This window comes from Nesoenas mayeri (genome assembly GCF_963082525.1).
Source record: "Nesoenas mayeri genome assembly, chromosome: 5".
In the NCBI taxonomy this organism is placed as follows: Eukaryota; Metazoa; Chordata; class Aves; order Columbiformes; family Columbidae; genus Nesoenas; species Nesoenas mayeri.
In genome coordinates, this window is record NC_137548.1 from 49,669,126 (window position 1) to 49,693,593 (window position 24,468).

A 24,468-nucleotide genomic window follows, 5' to 3' on the forward strand; every position below is an offset into this window, starting at 1 on the left:
GCAGATTGCTTCAGTAACATTAATCCACCATGTAGAATGCAAATTTCTTCTTTATTTGAATTCTGAAGTGATTCTGGCATGAGAGGGGTAGAAGCATTTGCAACACCATAAAATTTCTTTATTGACAAGTCTGGGTGAAATTTATTCTGCTCTATGTTTAAGGAACAGAAGCAACCTTCGAACCACTACTAAAGTTCATCTTGATACCAGAACCTAAGAGTCCTAACTTCACAGACTTCTGTTTCAATATTGATCAGTGGAAGAGAAAAAATAGTAAATAAAATTTTCCTTTTAGCAGAGTTAACATTAAGATCAATATTCATGGCATTTTATTAATAAGCATAAAATTTTAAGAGGGAAGCTTTATCATGTGGTAACAACATAAAATATGTACAGCTGAATGACATCAAGCTATTATATTGGACAACACCTAGAAATCCATGTGCACATAGACACAAGTATTTCTGGAATGCATCCTGCATACGAATATCCTGACATCAAGTATGCATTTATACCCTCCAGCAGTTTAGTAAAATACGTAAGAAGTATACAACAGTGAGCTATTTTTTTAAGGCAAAATACATTATTTTTTCCTAAAATATTTTCATTTAAGGTTCAATAAAACACTACGTAGGAGGTGGTGAACATGTACTAATCTATCACAAAATTATTTGGACAGAATGCTGGAATTAGTGTATCCACAGGCTGGCTCCCTTTCAGGTAGCCTTTCTCTACCCTAAAATGAGAAAAACAAATTTTACTTACCAATTACAACTTTAACTTTTAACACATATATGTGAGTAAATTTTATACGATTTGTATGTGCATGATAACTGCAGAATAAGCCTGGAAACCTTACTCTCTGCCACTCGCATCCAAATTGGAGAAATATATTTATGTTGTATTGTATGAAAATCTCTCTTGGACTTTTAATTTTGAGAACACATTTTCTTTCTCTCTGTGAATCTGCATACAGCTTTTGGGCTCCCACTCCCTTCCATAAAGGTTTTTTCCCTTTTCTATACTTCTGACTGTCAGTCAGTACTTGTCCCTTACTATAATGCCACCACCATCTAGCTCTTACAGAATGCTCTCAAAGGAACTTATGAGTGTTTTATAAAGGATGGCAATATTGTTACTCCTCTTCTATGAGTGTGAAAATCAGGCACAGAACGCACCTCACTACAAATCTGAAAAACACAATGGAAAACGTAGTGGTTTTTTGTGGGGAGGCATATTATTCTATTACACAGATATGTGTGAAATAAAACTTCAGCTTTTTAACGACGCAAAATTATTTCATAACACAGACATTTAAAATGTTATGAAATAATAAAAAATGTAATTTTAAACTATCTGAAGACCAAAGCTAGACTAGAATGCAGAGACTTGCCTCCTTGGCAAGACATTTCGCTAGCAGATGACACTCACCCTTCAGGACCAACCCAACCTGCCCTTTGAACACTGCAGAGAATCGAAGGCGTAATTTCAAAGGTCTAGCTCTGCCCTGTCTGAGGCGTCACCTCTCTATGTCTACAAAAGCCAAAACTCAACAGCACACTTGTACAGGAGCCACCAACTGAAACTTCCACGCTGTGCTTTCTATTAAGCTTTAGGAAAATCTGCTTCCTGCTCATATGCAGTCTGAAGTAAGCTGAATTTGGTTAATTTCTAGGCATGCCATGAAGGAGAGCTTTGGAAGGGGCAAGGACAAGTGTGTATCAATGTATAGTTCCTGCTAAAAAAAAAAAAAATAAATAAATACAGTAACAATACTGTAAAATCCTTGTCACTAGTTAAATGTTAGATTACGTAGGGCTGAAGATAAGCATCTTCAACTATTTTCAAGACAACATGAGCCTAAAAACAAAAAACACTGCTGTACAAGGCAGCTATAAGCAGTTCTATAGTGAAATACTGATGCAAATTGTCTTACGTTTAAAAACAGTTTTGTAGGATGTGAGGTTATTTTTCTTTTTTTCAAGGCTATTACCAATTACATTTACAAGAACATTAAGGTATTGGCATTATTGTACATTACAAGAAAAAAAAGGCTCAGTTCAAAATTAATGCATGATATGAGAAATATCTTACTATCATACTATCGACTAAAGGAAACTTACCTAAAGGAACCATCTAGATTTGCCCTATGAATGAAACTGAGTTTTGCATCAGCCCAGTAAAGTTTCTGCTCATCAAGATCTATCGTGAGTCCATTTGGCCAATAAATATCTGAATCAACAATTATTTTTCGTGTACTGCTGTCCATTCCTGCCCGTTCTATTCTGGGTGTTTCACCCCAGTCAGTCCAATACATGTACCTGAAAAATAAAGCAGAGATGCACACAAATTAAATCACAATTCACAGTGGTTAGCTTTAGGAACAGAAGGGATAACAGGTCTTTGCAAAGCCTGTAAGTATATATACACACTGTGTACACAAATGTATACCCCCAAAGCTTTAATAGTTATTAACCTATTAACATATTAACATAAATCAAACCACAGTTTCAGAAGGTGAAAAAAAGTCCTCCATAAAAGCATCTCTCACAAGCATTGCCTCTGCATAATGTATTACCATTCTCCTTCCATGCTGGGCAGCACCTGACTGTCATAAGCATTTACGACTGAGTATCATCCTGCATGGCCAGTTATTATTAAATATACTAAATCACATTCTGAGGCAACTAATTACCTATCCAAGCAGGCAGTGCCCATAGCTGAACTTCCTTTTGCAAGTCTCTACGCAGAAAATAATAAAACCAAGAGCCCTGAAATGTGTTTGTGTCAATTAACAAAGCATGAATCTGCGCAGACTTAGAATGATATTAGATTAAATTTTTGGTTGCTTTTTTCCCCCTCCCATCCATGCCCCAGTTTCCCTGTCACCCCACCTTTGGGCAATTTAAGTAGCCTGAATTGAGAAATTAACAGTACTTATCAATTGGAAAGGACTAGATCACAATGTGGCAAATCATGCAATGTCTGCATGAAAAGCTGAGACTGCACAGTTAGGAAAGAAATTGTCTGATCAGAAGAGGACACTCAATTCCCAGTTGGCAAACATTACCCAGCATAATATATTCAGGTTGCAAATTGAGCATGCCAGTGGTGCAAACAACACCGCAAACGCCTTGCACAGCTACCTCACGGCAGTCAGAGAAATGATATTTGCTTTGCCAATATAGCCATTTCTGGCATAGTCTGTGTCAGGAAACCTTTGACCTGAGTGAGCCCTCAAACAAAAATCAGGTGCCTGTGCACTGGACTCTCTAGCACTCCACATTTATCACAGTGTATGAGATCAACGGAAGTGCCAGATGGGCGCCAGCTGGGTAAGCTACACCTAAGCTAAGTCCTGCTACCACTGGAGCTCCAGAAAAGCATGGTAAAGAGGCTTCTACTGCATTTTGCCGAGCCCACGCTTAACCAGATTTCTCATAACCTGGACTATCCCAAACCCTCAGATCCCACGAATAAGACAGCACTAACTATGTAACCACAAAGGAAGTAAACGAACGTGCATTTAAAACATATATGGAGGAAAAAAGCTTAATGGTTTATTTGACATAAGAGAATGCCATCCACTTCAGGAACAAAGAGGGGACTATATTTGTAATAGTTGTCAGGGTCTTCAGCAGGATGCTCTCTCCTTTGCAACAAAAGATGCTCCCGTAAACTGCAGTAGCTCTCTAGCTGCTTCACGTGCAATTGAAGCCATCACTTCAGTCAAGGATGCACAGGCAGCTGTACAGCACACGTCCCTCACAACTCAGGCTTAAAATGCTCTGTTCTTCATATACATACAGCATTCAGCCACACCACTTATTTAAACCATTCTAATCACAGCAGCCTGTCTGATCGTTAGCATGTTTAGCCCACTGAAGAGGGGAATATAGATTAAAATATACAGAGGTAGACAGATAGAAATTACTTACTCCTATCACAATACACATACACTTGAGTGCGAGAGGGTAAAACAAGAGTTTTCTAGTTGAAATTATAAACCTATGCTGACAAGTCCTCAGGCTTATGAGACAGCTCACCTCAGAGTGGCCACATTGGACTCATGTCCCAGATGCCTTCCCCAAAATATCTCAGCTCCAGCAGCTAGGATAGACAGACTGGTCCTGAGAAGCAGCAGCAGAAGCTGAGCTGCTCCAGTTCACAGAACAACCTATGAACACAAATTGCCGCTCATTTTGGTTTTCCTTAACAAGTCAGGCTGTAATTTGTGGCAGCTCATACTGTGTGGGGAGGCAGCTACTGACAAACAACAGCAGCCAGAGAAAAGCAGGCATAAAAGAAACTGTCTACACAATGAACTGGTGAATCAGACTGTGATACTGATCCAGCCAAATACTCATTTTTTGATCAGATCAAATCAGTTCTCTGATCCAGCTCACCTGCACTAGCTTGAAGTATTCAAGGGACACCTTGAGCTACCTCTACAGGAATGAAGAAGACAAAGAATGAACTGTTGAATTAAGAAAAATCTGCCTGTTAAAGGTATCTTTGGGCTATATCATATAGCCATGACAGTCCCACACTTACTCATATATTGAAATGTACAGATGCAAACTAGAAAGGAGCTTAGACCAAAATCAGAAATCCCATGACAGTTATTTAAAAGCAAAAACAGTTAAAATAAAAAGGATTAAAAAAATATTTCCACAATTACCCTTCAGCAAAATTTCTGCACTCAAGCCTCCCACTATAAAAAAAAAGGTCTGTAAGCCAAAGGGCCCTTATGGCTTTTCTATGACATTAGCTCAAGAGCCTCTCCTCACCCCAAAAAACATTTTGTGAAATTTCACAGATCAACTTCATACATGAATTTGGCACAGGAAAATTACATCCATAGATTTTAGCTCATTAACAGCTACCAAGCTCAATCCTTATCAATGCCTGTGTCATTCAAATATCTAAAACTACACAGTATTAGCAAATTAACTATACCACAAAGAAAGGCTCGCAGAATGAGGATGCACTTACACAACACGCAGAGCAACTTGAATGCAAGCAGTGCTCTTTCAAAGCACTTATCTCCCAGTTGGACTTTTTTAATGCAACCTATTAAATATTATTATTACTGTGTCACCAACTCATCCTGATTGTAGGGTGTCTCTGCAATCCTGTTAAGTATCATAAAGCTGATGATATTGGTGAACTTTTCAGAATATATCAAGTCTCTGCAGTAATCAAGCACTTACTGAAGTAATGGTTTTGCTGCCCCCACGTGCTACAAAGCATCCCCATGGTCCATCACAGGAAAGCAGGCCAAGCAATAGAATAGCAAAAGCAATTATTGTCTCCATTGAACCCACTTCTCTTTTCCAACATGTTTCTACCCTTTCAGCAGGCAGCATGTGCTGAGTTGCCATGAATCACAGGAAACCAGTTCTGGTTTGAGGATCTCTTACAATGTCAAGACCCTGAAATGGGAGTCTGGATATCACTGTAAGAAGAGATCAGTTGTTTCTGTAGCAGAAGCGCAAGTCTCTGGTCTATGCAAGCCTACTTAAAACCATGCTGCTGCCAAATGGAGTGGTTCTTTCCTTGGTTCCTACCCCTGGTGCTGACATTACAACCCTACAAGAAAACAAACCCAGAAACTTTAAGTTACCTTAGCAAATGATCAGTCTGGCCAATGGTCCCACAGCAGCGGTGTTTAAACAGAAGGAACAAATAAAGGCAGTAGCCACACAGCTAAATAAGCCACTCACAAATTAGGGCCTTGGACTCTACAATTAGCTAGGGCAGTCCTCTTCATGCCTCTTCTCCCACCATAACATGTAGGCTGACATTTTTTGGTAAAAACAAGGCACAACACAGTATTGGACATCAGACTCTAACAGGCCGTAAAGCGTCATGTTTTAAATGCACACTTGTGTGGGATTTTCAAGAATTTATGAAGTGTCAAGCTTTCCTTTTTTTTTTTTTTTTAACCCTGCTCTATTCTGAGTGACAAAGCTAGTTCAAACCAAATTAAGTACAAACAGAATTCTAGCTGAAACACCCTACATCAAGGTTCAGCTGAAGACAGATTTTTTGGGGGGCAAGTTATAAATCCTAGAGAAATAAAAATCCATGGTTATTATGGAAAGAATGATAGAAGCCTAGTTAAAGCAACACTGCAAACCTAACTGGAACAGTAACACCAGAGGATAAAATTCTGGTGGCAGGGGTTGGAGAATAGAGGGGATTCCAGGGAGGAAGTGGGGAAGCTTCCTTGATGTGATTAGTTATCAAGAGAAAGCCACAGGCTTCATACCTACCCTTGAAATAACCCATGGATCTGTTCCAAAAATGAATCTTCCATCAAAACTGATATCTGCTTGCATTAGTCAGTTTCATCAGAGAAAGAATCATACAGATACAACAATGGAGAAATTAAGTATTTTAGTAGTGTCCAATAGTAGCCATTATGTCTTACACATCACAGCTGCCAAATGCTCCCAGGACACAGGATCAATTCTTACACAAACAGCAAATATTTTTGGTTGGGGCATTATGGGAAGAATACAGAAAAAAATTCGAAGCAGCTTCTCAGAGAAAAAGAATCGGTCTGCACAGCCTAATAGCTAATGTGTGAGGAACTGATTTAAATCAACCAGATTTAAATTAACCTTAATTAGTAGACTTTTAACCTGTTAAGATTACCTAATTCAGGAGACTGGAGTAGTAACTGACAACATTATTTCTGCAGAAGGGAAAAAAAGATTTTTTTTAAAAAAAGTATGCTCAATAGTCCACACTTCTTATTTACCGCAACAAAAACCAAGCACTTTGAAACAGTCTAGACATCATCAGTGTTTCTGAGAGTGCTCACAGTTTGGGATTGACATTTCTTTGTTTTTCAGGTTTTTTTGTTGGTTTTTTTTTTTTTTTTTGGTGTCCAGTACATAAACAATCCCCACCATTTTCATTTCGCTATTAGAAAAAACCCACAACAACCATATATATACATTTAGCCCAGATAGCCAGATAGGGTTTCAGGAAAATTCAGTGGAATACGCAAAGAATTGCAGTCCAGTACTACCTGTGCTATTAAACACTCCCTGTTCTGGAAACCTGTCAAAAAGATATACATGGAATAAGAATTAAGAACCTAGCATGTGTATTTTGTTTGGTTGATTTTGGTCGTGGTGTTTTTGAACATAAATTACAGTTTTAAATATCCCTCGGACAGGACATACCATAACAACTGTAAGGAGCTAAAAATATCAAAACCAGTGTTTGGTATCTTAGTACACATTAGAACAATCACGTTTTTAGGACTAAGACTTCATAATCTGGGAGTTTTGTATCCCATCTGGATTGCAACAGGTCAATAAAGGTGTAACAGCACTGAGGCTATAAAAGAAAATTAAAATATCAATATCTAAAGAGCTAATTAAAAAAATAGCACTATGAGCAAAATTCACTGCTAAACAGCTATCATAGAACAACCCAAAACCCCAAACCAAACCACACTAGAGAAGCACTGAGCAAAAACCAGCCCTAAAACAAACTCTTGGGTTACTTTATTCAGTTCTTCACACATGTTTAAGTGTCTTCTCCCTTACTGGGTTTTAACCTTTAACTCCAGACTTTCAAGGAAAAAATCAAGGGGTGGAGGGGGCAGAAAAGATTAACATCTAATCACACTACCACTAACAGTCCATCCAGCAGTCAGAAGTACCCCAGAGTCAAGAGAGTTTGTAAAATTCAGTTACTGCTCCATTAGTAAGCAGAGTAGCTACCAGCTTCACTATCAAGCTTTCTAGTCACAGGGCAATTAAACAAACGCACTTCAACTGCAGTCAGCAAGTCACTGTTTTCTGGCACATACTTAATTATCACATTGAATCAGAGTGCTTCAGCTGGTAAACTGCACCCCAGTGGTCTTTTTAAATTCCAGCTGCAGGAGCAAATCCAAGATGAAGACCATATTTCCCCCTACGTTTTTTTTAAAAGCTGCAGGTCATTTCTTATTTCCTCGTACTTGTCTGTCATCATTTTTGCAGTGACTTGAAATCACAGCCAAAGAGCAGAATCAGCCATCTCAGCTAGAAGATGTCACAGACATAATAAAAGGCAATCAAACACTTTTTCCACCTCCTGAAACACAGTACAGTTATCAAATCTTATATAACCTGCTTACGCATATGAGGCCAGTTGTACAGATTATGTCAATCAGCACAAACTTCTCCAGTTTCCATAACGTTCTCGAACTTATACAAGCCCATGGCACAAAACAGGAGTTTACAGGAAATTGCTATGAAGTTTAGATTCCTGTGCATTTAAAATTTACTTCCCCCAACCCACCTTTAAATTTGCAAAAACTGAACTGTGAAATTAAATAGCACCAATTGTTTACAGAACAGAAAGAATGCCTATCATGCATAGCATTAAGCTACAAATTACTTACTCAAAATACCTCTTCTCTTTTTCCAAGCACTGAACTGTGAAACCCAGATGTTCCTGACAAAAAAGCATTTTTTCAAACCCAAAAATATGCCACAGCAGGTAACCATCACAACTAATCACACTGTATTCAAAGACATGCCTTTAAAACAAAGCAAACAATACCCTCAAGAACCACCCTTCTCCACTACAGTTTTCCTACCATGTATTTTATTCTGGCAGGTTTATTATTTTAAAATACATATATCACATACATATGTAGTATACTATCTGGCAACTAAGAACAAAGAGGAAAAACATAATTGCCTGTCAACTGATGGATGCTCAAATATTATTGCACTGAAGTGCTTACAAGGAAAGAATGCATTCTCCCTGCTCACCCATATGGAAAGGAGTAAAACACACTAATGATTTCTCAAAGGTAAACAATCACACATTCAACACAACAACAGCTCGCTAAAGAGTCATGTTACATGACACCTCGAAGCTGAAGAATCCTTGGAGAGAGGGACTCAAGATTTCCAAACACATTAAGCTAGAGCAGGAGAGCAGCAGCAAGGAGATAACTCGGGGTGGGGGGGTTAGGAAGAGAATTTTCAACTTGGAATGCCGTATTACTGCAAATACCTCTGATACATGAAGAAAACGAAACTGCACTGGTAGGGGATTTCCTGGGGAAGGGGGGCAGGGAAGGAGTTGCACATTCTTATTGGGTTATGCACTTTCCCCTCCAAAAGAACATCCAGCACATTTATATGCAAAGACTCTACAGAAAATGGAAAAAACAAATATAAGATAAAATGCAGTGTTGTAACTGCTCCTCACAATCACAGGATATGCTACAAGAGACAATGCAATATAACTTTTTCTTCCTAGACATTTCTGAGGAGAGATGAAGAAATATTATATATAAACTATTTCATATTGAAAACACTTCACAAGCAACTCAGCATTATACCACCACTCTATGATGGTCAGAGAAGCTGCAGAAAACAAGGTAGGGAAAGGATCTCATGAGGTCACGAGCCCTGCACCAAAAAAGCTGCTTTTCACAGAATCATTGAATTCCTGAGGATGGAAGGGACCTCTGGAGATTGTCTACTGCAATCTCACCCCTAAAAGCAGGGTCAACCAAAGCAAGTTACCCATTCAGGTTCTGAGTATCTATAAAGTTGGAGACTCCACAACCTGTCCAGGCAACTTGTTTCAGTTCTTCTAAGTAACTGTACTTTTCTGAATTTTTGCCTGCATGTTTTTCAGACACTGTGCTCAAAACTGCTAAGAGCAACCAATGGAATGCTGAAGAAGCTCATGTTTAAATTTATTCCTATGACAGCTAAGAATTCTGATAACATCCCATAATTGAGAGGGGCGTGTTTTCCAGGAGCAGAAGACGGAACAGGTAACTAAAACTGACCAACTGAGTATTCCACCCATAATCATCATACACGCTATATATGATGGATATCACGAGGGTCTCCCTTCTCTTCGACCATGGCCGGCATTTAGAGAGGACCTTGTCTGTCTACCTGTGACCTATAGGTCTCAGGCCCTGCATCCCTGAAATCCAGTTTCCGGTTTGCTGTGAGGTCCCGCCCATGACTTCCGGGTGCCTGACCTGCACCTGCTGGAGCTGCCAGCTCCGCACACCCAGCTCCTGCTGCTGGAGTGATGCCAACTCCATATCGGGCATTCAAGATTGGTTTTGTATATTTCGTATATTTTCTCTATTTATTAGTACCATTAGTAAAGCCTTTAAAACTCTTCCAATTTGCGAGACTCTTTCTAACTTGAAGTCCCTCTTCCTTGTCTTTCTATCACCTTTTATGGTGGCAGGGATTAACAGAGAGCATCTGCCACGGTTTATTGTCACCTTGCTTTAAACCTTGACAATGCCTTAGTCATCTTTGTTGCTGTTTGTTAGGTTTGCACCAGCATGCCCACATCTCTCTTGTGCTGAGGAACCCTGAACTGGGCACAGTACTCAAGGGGTGGGCTCACCTGCCTGAGTAGAGGGGAAGGTTCACCTCACTCAGTCAGTTGGCACCACTCCTTCTAATGAAGCCCAGGATGTTGTTGGCTTTATTTGCAGCAAGGGCATATTGCTGGGTCATATCCACTCAATTTACCTCAGGTCCTCCTCCTCTTTAAAAAATATGGTTAATTTTAGGAAATGGAAAAATAGCGCAAAACTCACTACATTCAACCCACTTTGAGACACACTGCAGCAACTCAAAAGTCAGGGGACACTCCTATCAAAAGGCACAGAATTAACTATTGAACTCCATCATCTTGTGACATACTTCCCACTCTTTGCTGTTTACAAGCAGACCCAGTCATGAGTTAAAACTCTGACTTAACTACCTCTACCTCAAGTTAAGCCTAGATTACTTCCTCTCTCCATAAGAAACACTGGAGTAAAGAGTGTCAGTCAGGACAGTCCAAGAAATTACGTCTACACATTTTGCTGACTTAATGGAGGACAGGAGTCCAGAAAACATACTGAACTATGGTAATTAAATTGTGCAAGTAAGGCGTTGGTTGCTCTTTTACCCATGGATCTCACAACCAGCCTTAAACGTTCTCCTCACACCAATATATTTTATCTATTTCAGTATGCTGATTTAGTTTAACTCAATGTTTGGGAAAACAGTACACTCAAATGACAGCCAATAATTAGTCAAGGTATGCAATCTAAGTGTGTTCATTTGCACACTTTTAATTTTAAACAAAATTTAACAAATAAAACCCTGTTTAAGTACACATTCAACAGGTTATGTGGAAAAATTCTTACTTCAGCTTATACAATTGCTTAATTTTACATGTGCCAGTCCAACCAGACTAATGCGTTATATATGCCATGATTTACAGACTGCCTCTGTGGAGCTATAAACTGCACCCATCAAGTCCTCTAATCAGAGAATCCCAGCTTCCACCATGTCTTTGGTCCCAGAGCCAAAGCTACAAGACCAACTTCACCTGAGAAAGTAATGCAACACACAGTGACACTGAGACAACCAAAGCCATGCTGTTGTTCCTTCTGTTCCCTTAAGAAGTGGTGTAGAAATTAAAAATATAAGCATACTATGATTCCTAAAATACTTAAGAAAACTGTGTGAAGGGTAAGAAAGCCTCAGTCTCCAGGATTCAAGATATGACAAGTCACAGAACCTGTAGCAAAAAAAGAGCGCTGCACATTTCCACCTTTTTCCCATGCGATTCCAGCTTGAGGGAGGCAGGAAAGGGCAGGAAGTAAATAACTTTTCTGCCATCTCTGAACAGGCAGCTCTGCTCTCCAATGAAGCAAATGGTCATTGAACAATTTATGCCCTTTAGTCCTATCTATGAGCAGGAAAAGACAGAAATAAGCAAAAGAGATTGATAAAACATTTGTGGAAAGGCTGTCATCACCAAAGGGATCCATCTGAAAATTAGAGTAAATAACACTTCACATAAGAACTTCAAGTTTCTCACAAATGAGACTATTTGCAGTTATTTGGCCACAGAATATATCAAAAGCTTTTCAATTCCCAGAAATCACAGCCATAACAAGATACTGGATATGACTCATAACCAATTTTATGGTTTAGTGCTTTTCTACATTCTAAGAAAACAACTATGCTACTTATATATTCATGCTCATTACAGTGTTTCAAATGATTAACCAAAAGCTTCAAAATAATTTTAGACTTGTAATTAATTACTAAATAGAGACACGCAGGATATAAACTAATCTTTAGCTTTCAAGGCAGCAATAATCATGTTTCACTCAAAACCAGGGCATCTTCTGCTTTTAACTGAGTAGCCATGAATGAAAGTAAGAATTGCTAAAAGGCATAAATTTTACCCATGCCATGTTTGATGTTTTTCTTCTGCAGTATTTGCAACAGTTACAAGTTTTTATTTAGTATTCCCCTCCTCTCAACTATTCACAGCCATTTAAATCGAAATATTCAAAGCCTCAGCCTACTGCAGCTCATACAGATCAGGCTTCAGCATACAGATCCCAGTGATTTCAGAACAGAAAGCCAACAAGCTTAACCTTAATTATACGACATACTGTTCTGTAGGACCAAGGTCCTGGTGAATCAGCAGTAAATAAATACCACTGCAGTTTTAGTTAAGTGCTACTATGAACACAGTTTTGAGTTACGTAAGAGCAGCTATAGGTCTGGTTCATGGTTCTGCTGTGACACTGAGGAAATGCTGGATTAACAACTAGGCATGATTGAGGCTTTTTAGACTGTGAACTGAGAGCATTGAAATCTTGAGATCTGTCTCTTATAAATCAATTTTTTAACACCCCACTTGTCATATTTAGTCATCCAATCCTTTCCTTCCTTCAGTGCCAAACTTCAGTCAATGGTGATTACTTGCAGATGTTAGCTAATTTGCCATAAGCAACCTGAAGCAATGGTTAGGCTGGGCTATAGCCCACACTTCTCTAACACCATTCAAAACCTGGTTAGACTTGTTTTAACCTCTAAACTAACAGCCATTCTGTGGAATGCCCAAACTGATGATCAATGGCTTTATCCTTTGTATTCACTAATGTTTTTACTGCTGTTTCCTCATTTGCATCTTATTTCCTTTTCCCAAAGCCTCTGCTATTCCAAAAGGGGAAGTCCGCTCCATAAATGAAGGCAGCCTCTGCACCAGTCTGCTGCCACTGCCCAACAGACCCACACCACGTCATGAAAGAGGGGCAGAAACATAGAAAGAGGTTTGCAGTTTTCCTCCAGCCAGTCAAACCAATTCAAAGGTCCCTGCTCTCCGCCTCCACAAACATAATTTCTACAAAGCCCAATGAAGTTAACATGCCAAGGTATGGCAAATTAAAAAACCCCTATGACTATACCAAGTGAAGACTGCTGTTACATGCACACAAAAAACCTCCACAAGACAGCATGGTTTTTTGGAGACAATCAGCTTTTATTTTTCTTTAAAATAACTGCTTCACGGATGTCTCATTCAGCTCTTCGTGCTTTAGCAAACAGAGGCAGAAACTTCCCAAGCAGTACTGTTTGCTGAATACACCAAACCATAAAATATACAGCCTAAACTTGAAGAGTAAGCTTGCTCCAGAAGATTCACAGTAAAAGCTGCAAACTCAAACTTAATAAAACTTGAACGTGACTGAATTCCCTATCAGCAGCCCACCTAGCATGAACGTATATAAATCCCAATGTTTTCCAAAACAGTGCCAAGAATTTTAGCTTAATGTCTTCTGATAAGTAAACTCAGCTTCACATAACCTATACCAGGTCTGGAATCTGGATGTTCAGAACAAAATGTCAGTGAATTAACAGAAAAATGGTTTGTACTCTATCTGCTTCATTTATCCTTAATTTCAGGGAAGTAGAATAATTGGTTTATCACATATTCTGCCTCCTTTGTTTCCTATAATATATAGTGGATCCAGCAAGAAAGCTTTAAGGTGTATGAGAAAGAATGCCATGTCACATATTAAGCAGCTGCCTGTTATGATACTGTCTCAGAGTATCAGAAAATCCTGTACAGTTAATGATTTTCATTAGTTCTGGGAAGAGTGGAGACCCACAGATGATCTGCAACAGTCTCTCACAGTTTGCATTACAATAAAGAAATTTTAGACATGCTCTGATTGTTGTTGGAGCTGACAAGGTCATCTCTCTTTCAAGTTATAACTTTCATATAAGCATTGTCTTTAAAAAAAGAAGGTAGGAAGTGTGGAATCAATGAAGGTCTCTTTAAAAATGTCATTACACCAAAACCATCCAACTATTCAGCAAGCTCGCCACAACATCCAAAAAATCATACACTTAAATTTCAGCCAGAAACCACAGAAAAACAGGCTTTGAACGGTACCTCCAGAAGTCAAACAGACCATCGCCCGTGCCTAAGGCTTGGTCATTATACCTATAACGTTCTTGACTGTATATTCAATACGTTCTCCCCTATTCTCTCAAACTAATCTATGTCTTGAAGAATCACACTCAAAATGTAATAAAACCTATTCATTAGGCAAATGACATGCTGGGCATAACATCCCACTGCAAACACCACAACATGAAATGGAATCATCTCTCTCTGCAGAACAGCCTTACTAAAGCTCAAAGAGAAGGTGTCATCAAACTGCACAAGGACACATTAGTTTGTCAACAGAAGGAAATTAGATTGGTTTGACACACAGTGTTCTTGACAAGCCTGTGTTTAGCCTGTGTATTGGCTAAGCATTTACAAACTGCTTATTTGTCCCATTTTTCTTCTGGAAACTAAAGTTAACTGGCCTATCCCTAATGAAGTTTTCTTCCTCATTTTCTAAGCTACCACCCACTTCTCTAGAAGAAACTGCTAAAAGGCCAAAATCTCATCTATTGAAATTCTTCCAGACTGAAAGCAAACATCTAACAACTTCAGGTCTGCATCAAATAGTTTTAAGAATCCTAGCCTAAATGTCATCAGATTTCATGATCTCGAATAAAAGCTACAAACTTACTCAAGTGCTCTAATTGTTATATTTTAGTACAAATTCTTACTCTTCTGTCAGTTGTAATAACTACATTAACCACCTGATCACAATAACATATTAACAAAAAGACAAATGAAAAGGTATTAAATGTTTTTTTCCTACTGTCATCCACATTCTTTTCCCAGAAAATAACAGTAAAGAAGGAACAATTGATTCTAGGGTAGCTCAAACCCAGAGCCTGCTGTGCAAAAATCAAATATCACTACTTCACAGATGCTCCTATAAAATATTTCATAACTACTATGTGAAATGAAGTGGTTGTAAAGGTAAATCAATTTTAATGTTTTATGTCACTAATATACACAATGCATGATTTTTTTGTTTATTAAGTTTACTATATTAGACAGTTATTTGGGCAAACATGCCTTTAATTCGACAGAACTCTTGTGCAATACTGGATTTTGTCACTTTTACCCAGAAGAGCTGCTCTACAGAGCAGAGCATAGTATGGATGAATCAATTAATTATAAAGGATACACATATCTTCATAATGCATTTTCACGGACCATTCATGTTGCTTTGCTACATCGCATTAATACACAAATCAAACAGACTAACAATTAGAAAAGTCTGACATAAGTTAAAATCAACAGAGGTGTTTCATATAAAACTACTGTTGGGGAGAGGAGGGGAGCGGGGGGGAGAGGACAACGTGTAGACTGAACTAATGTTCAGGATAGTAGCACTGGCAACCCAAGGAATTGATGTGAGCAAAAGTCAGAAGAATTTTGTTGATCAATACCAGACAGTCTCAAGCTGACCAGCTTACATGCAGATGGGCAAATGAATCTTGTTCTTTATATTAACCCATTCCACAGTAACTGTTGATACTTGCACACCTTTCCAGAAGGAGGAAATTCAAGATACTTAGAAGAAAAGTCCTCCGGGAAGGAAAGAATAGGCTACCACAAACCTACAGAAAGGCAAAACCAATGTAAGATACCTAACATACACCAAAAGAATGTCTTCTCTTCTTACACCTACTGGATTTTGTGTATGTTTAAGAAATGCTGCACATCTGTGCTGCAAATAACTGCCTTTCAAAGTCACAGAAAATAAACCATGCCTGCATCCTACCTTCCTCCCAACACGAACGAGAATTAGATTTGCAGAAGCATTGCAACTTCACCACCACCGCTTATGATTTTAAAAAAGCTCTCCCTTTGACCTGTACCAACAATACTTTCTCTCCTAGTTGTTCTAATCCAGTTTTCATTAAAAATAATAATTTGGTACTTCCTCTAATATAGGAGCAATATACTACCAGAAATCCCCAGTTAATCATAGAATTATTTGGGTTGGAAGGGACTTTAAATATCATCTAATTCAAACTCCCTCTGCAATGGGCAGGGACATCTTCCACTAGCCCTGTCCAACCTGCACTTGAACACTTCCAGGGATGGGACATGCACAACTGCTATGGGCAACCTGTTCAAGTGCCTCACCACACTCATAGTAAAAAATTCTTTCTTATATCTAATCTAAATTTACCCTCTTTCAGTTTAAAGCCATTACCTATTACTACAGGCCTTTGTAAAAAGTCCCTCTCCAACCTTCTTCTAGGCTTCCTTTAGGCACAGGAAGGCTCCTATAAGGTCTCCCCAGAGACTTCTCCAGGCTGAATCACCCCAACTTACTCAGCCTGTCCTAACAGGAGAGAAGTTCCAGCCCTCTGATCATCTTCAAGGCCCTCCTCTACACTTGTCCAAACAGGTGCATGTCCTTCTTATGTTGGGGGCCCAAAACAAGAATGCAGTACTCCAGGTGGAGTCTCATGAGAGTGGAGTAGAGGGGCAGAATCACCTCCCTTGACCTGGTGGCCATGCTTCTTTTGATGCAGCCCAGGATACAAGTGGCTTTCTGGGCTGCAAGTGCACATTGTAGGCTCACATTGAGCTTCCCATCAACCAACACCCCCAAGCTCTCCTCAGAGCTGCTCTCAATCCATTCTCCACCCAGCCTGTGTTTGGTATCACCCCAACTCAGGTGAAGGACCTTGTACTCGGCCTTCTTGAACTTCATGGGGTTCACATGGACGCACCTCTCAAGCCAGTCAAGGTGGGTCTGGATGGCACCCCTTCCCTCCATCATGTCAACCGCACCACACAGCTTGGTGTCGTCAGCAAACTTGTTGAGGGTGCACTCGATCCCATAGCCCATGTCGCTGACAGAGACTTTTAAACGGCCCTGGTCCCGGTACCTATTCCTGAGGAACACTAGTCATCACTGGTCTCCACTTGAACAATGAGCCATTGACCACAACACTTTGAGTGTGACCATCCAGCCAATTCCTTATCCATCAAGTGGTCCATCTGTCAAATCTATGTATCTCCAATTTAGAGACAAGGATGTCATGTGGGACAGTGTCAAATGCTTTGTACAAGTCCAAGTACATGACATAACTTGCTCTTCCCTTATCTACCAGTGCTGTAACCTCAACACAGAAGGCCATCAGATTTGTCAGGGATGACTGGCCCTTAGTAAAGCTATGTTGGCTGACACCAATCATCTCCTTATTTTCCATGTGCCTTAGTGTAGTTTCCAAGAGGATCTGCTCCATGGTCTTGCTGGGCACAAGAGGTGAGACTGACTGGCCTGTACTTCACCAGGTCTTCTTTTTTTTTCCTTTTTTAAAATGGGGGTTATATTTCCCCTTTTTCAGTCAGGGGGAACTTCACTGGACTGCCATAACTTCTCAAATATGATGGATAGTGGCTTAGCATCTTCACCCACTGGTTCCCTCAGGACCTGCAGATGCATCTCATCAGGTCCCATGGACTTGGGCACCTTCAGGTTCCTCAGGTGGTCTCAAACCTACAGTGGGTGGTTCTTCATTGTCCCAGTTCCTGCCTTTGCCTTCTGTGACTTGTGTGGTATGGCTAGAGCACTTGCCAGTGAAGACTGAGTCAAAAAAGTCATTGACTACCTCAGCCTTCTCCATATCCTGGCTAACCAGGTCTCCCATTTCCTTCCAGAGAGGGTTTACATTTTCCCTTGTCTTCCTTTTAACACTGACATACTGATGGAAGCTTTTCTTGTTGGCCTAGACGTCCCTGGCTAGATTCTATCAGGGCTTTAGCTTTCCTAACCTGATCCCTGGCTGCTCAGACAATTTCTCTGTACTCCTCCCAGGCTACCTGTCCTTACTTACACCTTCTGTAGGACTCCTTTTTGTGTTTGAGTTTGTCCAGGAGCACTTTGTTCATCCATGCAGCCCACCTGGTGTTTTTGCCTGACTTCCTCTTTGTTGGGATGTATTGCTCCTGAGCTTGGAGAAGGTGATCCTTGAATATTAATCACATCTCTTGGGCCCCCTCCTCTCTCCAGGGCTTTATCCTAGGTACTCTACCAAGCAGATTCCTGAAGAGGCCAAAGCCTGTTCTCCTCAAGTCCTTGCTGTGGACCCTCCTCACTGCCTAAAGGATCTTGAACTCCGCCATTTGACGATCACTGCAGCCAAAGCTGCCCTTGAGCTCCACATTCCCCATCAGCCCCTCCTTGTTGGTGAGAACACCTCTCCTCATTGGCTCCTCTACCACTTGAAGTAAGTTATCATCAACACATTCCAGGAACCTCCTGGATTGCTTATGCCCTGCCGTGTTGTCCATTCAACAGGTATAGAGGTGGTTGAATTCCCCTATGAGGACTAGGGCTTGTGAATGTGACGCTGCTATTATCTGTGTACAGAGGGCCTCATCAGATACATCTTCCCAGTTGGGCAGCCTGTAGCAGACCCCCACTATAATGTCACCTGTCCCTGTCCTCCCCTTAACCTTGACCTATAAGCTCTTGGCCAGCTCCTCATCCATCCCCAGACAGAGCTCCATGCACTCCAGCTGGTCACTGACATAGAAGCCGACACCCCCTCCTTGTCTCCCCTGCCTGTCTTTCCTAAAGAGCCTGTGTCCTTCCATTCATAGAAGCCATCCCACCATGTCTCTGTGATGCCAATAAGATCATAGCCATGCAAGTGTGTGCACATCTCTAACTCCTCTTATTTATTCCCCATACTACATGCATTGGTATAGAGCCATTTAAGTTGGGCCTCCAATTAAGCTGACTTGCTAGCTGGAGTGGCTGAAATGCCTTTATGCTGCTCTTCAGGTGCTCTCCTGCTGACTGTGATCTTTCTCCAGGCTTTGGGTACTTATTGCTGGCACTGACATCAACATGGTAGAAGTGGGATGGATTGAAGTTCTCCTCTGACAACTTTGATTTAGAGCCCTCTTCACCATCTTGGCAAGCCTATTGCCATTGCAAGCTTTCATTCTTCTGCATCATTGGCCCCCCTCCCTTCTGTGTGCGCCAGTGGAGGAGTTTTTGCCTCTTTGCCCATGGGCTGTGGGTCCACTGCAGGCTGCACTTGGAACCAGCTATCTTTCTCACCTTTCCTGATGTTACACAGCCACCTGCTGCAGGGGGTCCTCCACCCGGGCACACCTTTTGCAGGCAGGTCTGTGCCTGTCCCTGCCCCAGGATGGAAGTACAGGCTCTTCCTGCAGTCTGAGGTCTGCGGTGCAGCCTCTCCATCTGCGTGGAGGCATCGGCCACCACTGGGGTAGATGGTGCAGACCCCCAAGCCAGATCTGCAGCCTTTGCTCTCAGACAAGTGCCCACCATTCTGCCTTGACGGTTAGGCAGGATGATTGCCCTTGACCTGTGCAGATGGTCACAGAACAGTGCTCAGTTGTGGTGTTATGTGTACTTCAAGTCTCCCACTCAGTCAGTGGAATGCCCCTCTTTTGAAGAGGCACCCTCCTTGCATGAACTGCCACAAACAACCTGACAAAAGTTCCAGTCTGTAGCTTGGCAGATGCTGACATGGCAATCTTCAGTTGCCTTTTGTTGCTTGGTTTCAATTTTCAGTTCTCACCCACCTGAAGAAGGCGGTTTCTCAAAAGACTGTCCATTTCCCAGTGTAGAATAAACTACAAACTACTTTACATTTTGTGGTTTATCCTAAGCCATTGATTTAACTCAGCATCCCTTTGCAAAGAGCCCAGACTCAGTGAAAATGTCAGTTAGCCCCTGAGCTACTTACATATATCAAACAGAAGAGGAAGATAAAGTGATTCCTGAGAAATGAGTTATGAAAACAGCAGCAGATTAGTGGCAAACCACCTTGCTCGTGTGGACTTGTGCACAAAACAGAAGTGCACCTCCCTTTTCCCCTTATCCTGGGGGTCCATCTAGCACAGCAGACCTTCATTCACACTGAGAGGAATACATGGCCCAAGCTGCACAACATCAGTACCATCTGTACTCAGGGATAGCAAATAGCACATCCAAAAAGGTAGACACTGAGTACTGAGGAGGGAGAGAGTAACGATACAGAAGTGCAAGTATTTTCAAGAGCACTAGAAGTGACACATCCAGCCTCCTCCCTTATTACTTCCTAAACTGGTCACCTTCCAGCATTCAGAGTCCCCACTTTCACCTGGATTCTTTACTTACCAGCACAAACATGATTAATCAACATCACTACTTAAAAATATCTTGTTTACCAGACCACAGCAAGTTAAAATTCCTGGTTTGACTTGTGCAGATTTACACACCTTGCTGACTAGATACATTAAATAGACATCACATACCAAATGCAAGTTAACTTACCAGAGAAGGTAACTGAGAAAATAACAATAAAAAAAGCTTGGAAAATTCATTACTTTTCAGAAGTGAAATGTAATAAGTTGGGCAATCATACAGGTTGAATATTTGGCTTGGCACCTAAGAACAGCTGTATTTTTCTTTTTGGCTCTACATCTGGGCTGTCATTTCTTGCCACAAAATATTTAAGCTCAAACATATGTTCAGATACAGATCTAGAGAAAAATAACATGGGAACATGTAAACTGAAACAGAAGGCTATGTTTCTTTTTCAGAACTAAAACCTCAAAATAAATCACCACTGTATCAATTTAAGAATTTAACTCAAATTAATATTTACCCATGAGCAGGATCCAAAGCTATTGCCCTGGGCTGATCAAGGTCTTGCCAGAAGAGGACTTTTCTAGATGTTCCATTGAGATTAGCTACTTCTATCCTATTGGTTTCTGAATCCGTCCAGTAAAGTTTTTTCCCAATCCAATCACATGCCAGGCCATCCGGGGAAACCAGACCAGAAATGATGACATTCTGCACCACATTCCCAGTTTGGTTAATGTAAGTTTGCTTGATGGCTTCTTCACTCACATCTGTCCAGAAAACGATGCCTTGCGAATACTGGAAGTCAACCGCAGCAGCATCCTCTAAGCCACTGACCACCACAGTAGACTCCAGCTTTGTGCCTCCAGCATCCACGAGTCGAACATCCCGCCGGTTGGCAAAAAGCAGAAATGGAGATGCTACAGAAGAAAAAAGTGAAAACCTGTTAGTATTACTGGCATCTATAGATACTAAAGCAGTGAGTATGAATATGGCAGAAGAGGATCTCTTTTCCCAGATCAGAGGGGCTGACAGTACAGCAGAAGTAACGTGGAAGTTTCATGAGAATAAAATGCGCGTTACCCAAAAACCTCTTCCTTCCAAGTCAGACAAAGGAGTAAAAGACAGAGGGAAGAACAGGCCCAATTCTGTATCTATGGAATATAGATAGTGTCTTCAACATAGTTAGTAGTTCAAACTGAGGTCCTTCAACAATGCCTTCTGCCAATCCATAAATTCAGGTTTACAGCAAATTAAGTCTTCACGGTTTAGAAGCTTGGTTCACCAAGTTGAAGTAGTAACAACACAGAAAAGGCAAGTTCTGATGCCTTGCAGTAGCAGGCTGGAAGCTATCAGTACATGCTGGGTCAGCTAAAATAGGGTTAATGTCCACAGGTAGCTGGGGGATGACACAGCCAGGACAGCTGACCCAAAACTAGCCAAAGGGGTATTCGATACCATGCAAGGTCATGCTCAGTTATAGATGGAGGGCTGGCTAGGGTGGAAGCCTCTCCCTCTGACTTCCAGGATCAGGGCATTCTGGGATGCTCTCAGTTCTTTCTGGACCACACGGTTCAGTGCTTTTGTGTTTCCAGTGCGAGCTGCTGTCTGAAACAGGAGGGGGAGGTTTTGGTATGAATTGCAGTCAGAGTTGACAATCACTGTTTAGAGGAAAAGGTTGCTTGGAAAGGCAGGCTACACCAGGATTACCACATAGTGAGAGATTGCACTGTGTATCCATCACTTCGTAAATTCTTTCATTCAGAACTACTGTCTTCTCCCTTGCACAACAAAAGAGAAATTAAAGGAAGAGTTGTTAAGGAAGATTATGTGGGTTGTGGAAGTTTGTGGGGACTGCTGGTAGCTTGAAGAGGCAACCAGAGCAAACAAAGGCTCTAACTGTTTGAAGTTCTAAGTGTATGGTGGGAGCTGGAATCTTAGTACTGAATGACAGGGAACAGGCTTTGAAAGGGGAGCTAACTTGCAATTGATGCAAAAGAGATGGGAAGCTTGAAGATGTCAAAAATGACAGCCATAGAGATGTTCCAGCAGAACCTATTCAAATTCTAGATCTCTGTATGCAAAGTACAGTTGGACAATGATATCACGTCACAGGATAATGCCGGTATTCACAGACAGAAAATAAGGAGGTAGAGACTCATGAGAGGCAAGAAAATTAACCTAATTGAGTTGGATCTGACAGTGAGGCATACAGAAGCAGTAGTAACACTGTCAGAGATTTTAGCATAGACAAGATGACTTTTCTGTCATACCAGGTCTCATCTGATATTATACCCTAAAAAGGAGATAAGTCTGTTTTTGCAATAGAGGCTGTCCCTCCACACTGTCAGAGGGAAAGGTGTGAAGGTCTGAGTCCTACAACTCCTCCCTCCACCTCCCACATAGAGTATTACAAACTCTAGCATAGGGAGATTGTAAAGATCCTCTGTAGGATCCACCATGGAGGGAGGAAGCATGATTCAAACAGAGACAAAGGCATGATTCGTCCCAGCTGCTTTTTCCAGAAGAGGACATTAAGCAGACATACTGCAGAACATTCCTTTCCAACCATAACAGCCAAACTGATGGCCAAGTTAACCACTTCATTTCTCTCCTAAAAGTGCAGGCTTTCTGCTTCATCCAGCAGTAAACGAGAAAAATAGTTATCTGCAGATGTGGCTGGCAAGGCAGCTACCAAGTACAATGATGCCACCATATGAGCCACAGCTGTGAATACCACTGGCAGATAAGAATGCCAGTATTTCAGAAAATGCAACTAGATGTTGGAAGGAATGGAGCTCCCTCAGAAGCGACACACTGGCCTGTTCTGTTGGATGATATTATAGTTACAATTGGGCAGATGGCAGCAGACTCACCATATTTCATAGAGCTTATGTTTTTAACAGAGATGGATGGAAGGCAGAGAATAAGAAAGCTGATTACTGCCTTTTAATGTATGATGAAGTGATGACAACTGTAAGACTGTATTTAAAAAAAAAAAAATCGCTTATGAATGTGATAGATAAGGTGGTAAGGGAACTATGGTAGACGTGCTAAAACTGATACTGTCTATAGTAGTCAACCAAATGAATTATACATAAAGGGTACAAACCTCCCAGTCTTATGTCTACACAAGACAGCTTTCCTGATGCTGGTAAAACAAGTAAAATTCAGTAATTACACACAGACAAGGAGCAGAAGATTTGCCCAAGACCATTCAGTAGATCAAGAGCAAAGCTAGAAATTGAACCCACACTCAATTCCTAACCAGGAACAGGCCAGTGTGTTGCTTCTGAATTCAACCATTAACTTTCATTTTTTGTTTTAATTGTATCAATGCCACCTACAGCATTTAATTTTATTAAGTGCTTCAGGGGCAACTGTTAGACCCAGCAAAGTGACGTAGGACAAAAAAAAAAAAAAAATTGCACTATATGATCTTTGCTATTGGTTTCAGTAATAGTTCTGAAAACCAGTTTTATGGGACTTTACTCATTTACCTACTAAGACTAGTATAATGAATTATAACCAACAGAGCATTTGCCATCAGTTGCTGGTTAGCCACAAAGCTGCAACAGTTCTAAGACGAGATGTAAAAAATAGTTTTAAAAAGCTGTGTTTATGCTACTGCTTTATACTTGCTGGCATGCCTACATTTTGTCTCCTTACCCTTAAAGCAGAAATAGAAAGACACAAGAATACTGGGGAACATGCATGATTATTACTGTTAAAAGCATCAGAAGTGCAGAACACATACAAATCCTATGTACAGCACAGGAGAAAAGCCTTACTTAGCAACTCTTAAAACAGTTAACTAAACTAAAGGTCATGGAAAGGTTTAACTGCGCTTCTAAGAAAAGCGACCAATGATCTTGGGAGCCTGGTACACAATATAAAATAAAGTTCTCATTTTAACAAGCATACAAACTAAAACTGCCATCCAAAATCACAGTATGTGCAACAAATTATATTTTAAATATCATTTCAATTCTTAACAGGACAAATGCATAGGGGACATCTGTGGTTTAAGCCATGTGTACAGCTGGACAGAGAGAATAGCATATAATTCTTTCAGCATTCAATGTCCCAAACAATGTCCCACAAAAACATTCATTACCAAGGAAAAA

The 24,468-nt window shown here is 40.6% G+C and overlaps 1 protein-coding gene across 5 annotated transcripts in view; it reads right to left on the reverse strand.

The window, feature by feature from the left end:
* LRP5 (LDL receptor related protein 5) overlaps window positions 1–24,468 on the reverse strand; it is a gene marked incomplete at its 3' end in the record, with an annotated part of 243,316 nt that overhangs the window by 131,473 nt on the left and 87,375 nt on the right. For all 5 annotated transcript variants that reach the window (XM_080346094.1, XM_080346093.1, XM_080346097.1 and 2 more), the window contains 2 exons: window positions 20,865–21,261; window positions 2,124–2,321 (listed from right to left, as the gene is read on the reverse strand). In XM_080346094.1, the coding sequence (XP_080202220.1) occupies window positions 2,124–2,321; window positions 20,865–21,261 (595 nt within the window). The remainder of the gene's footprint in view (window positions 1–2,123; window positions 2,322–20,864; window positions 21,262–24,468) is intronic.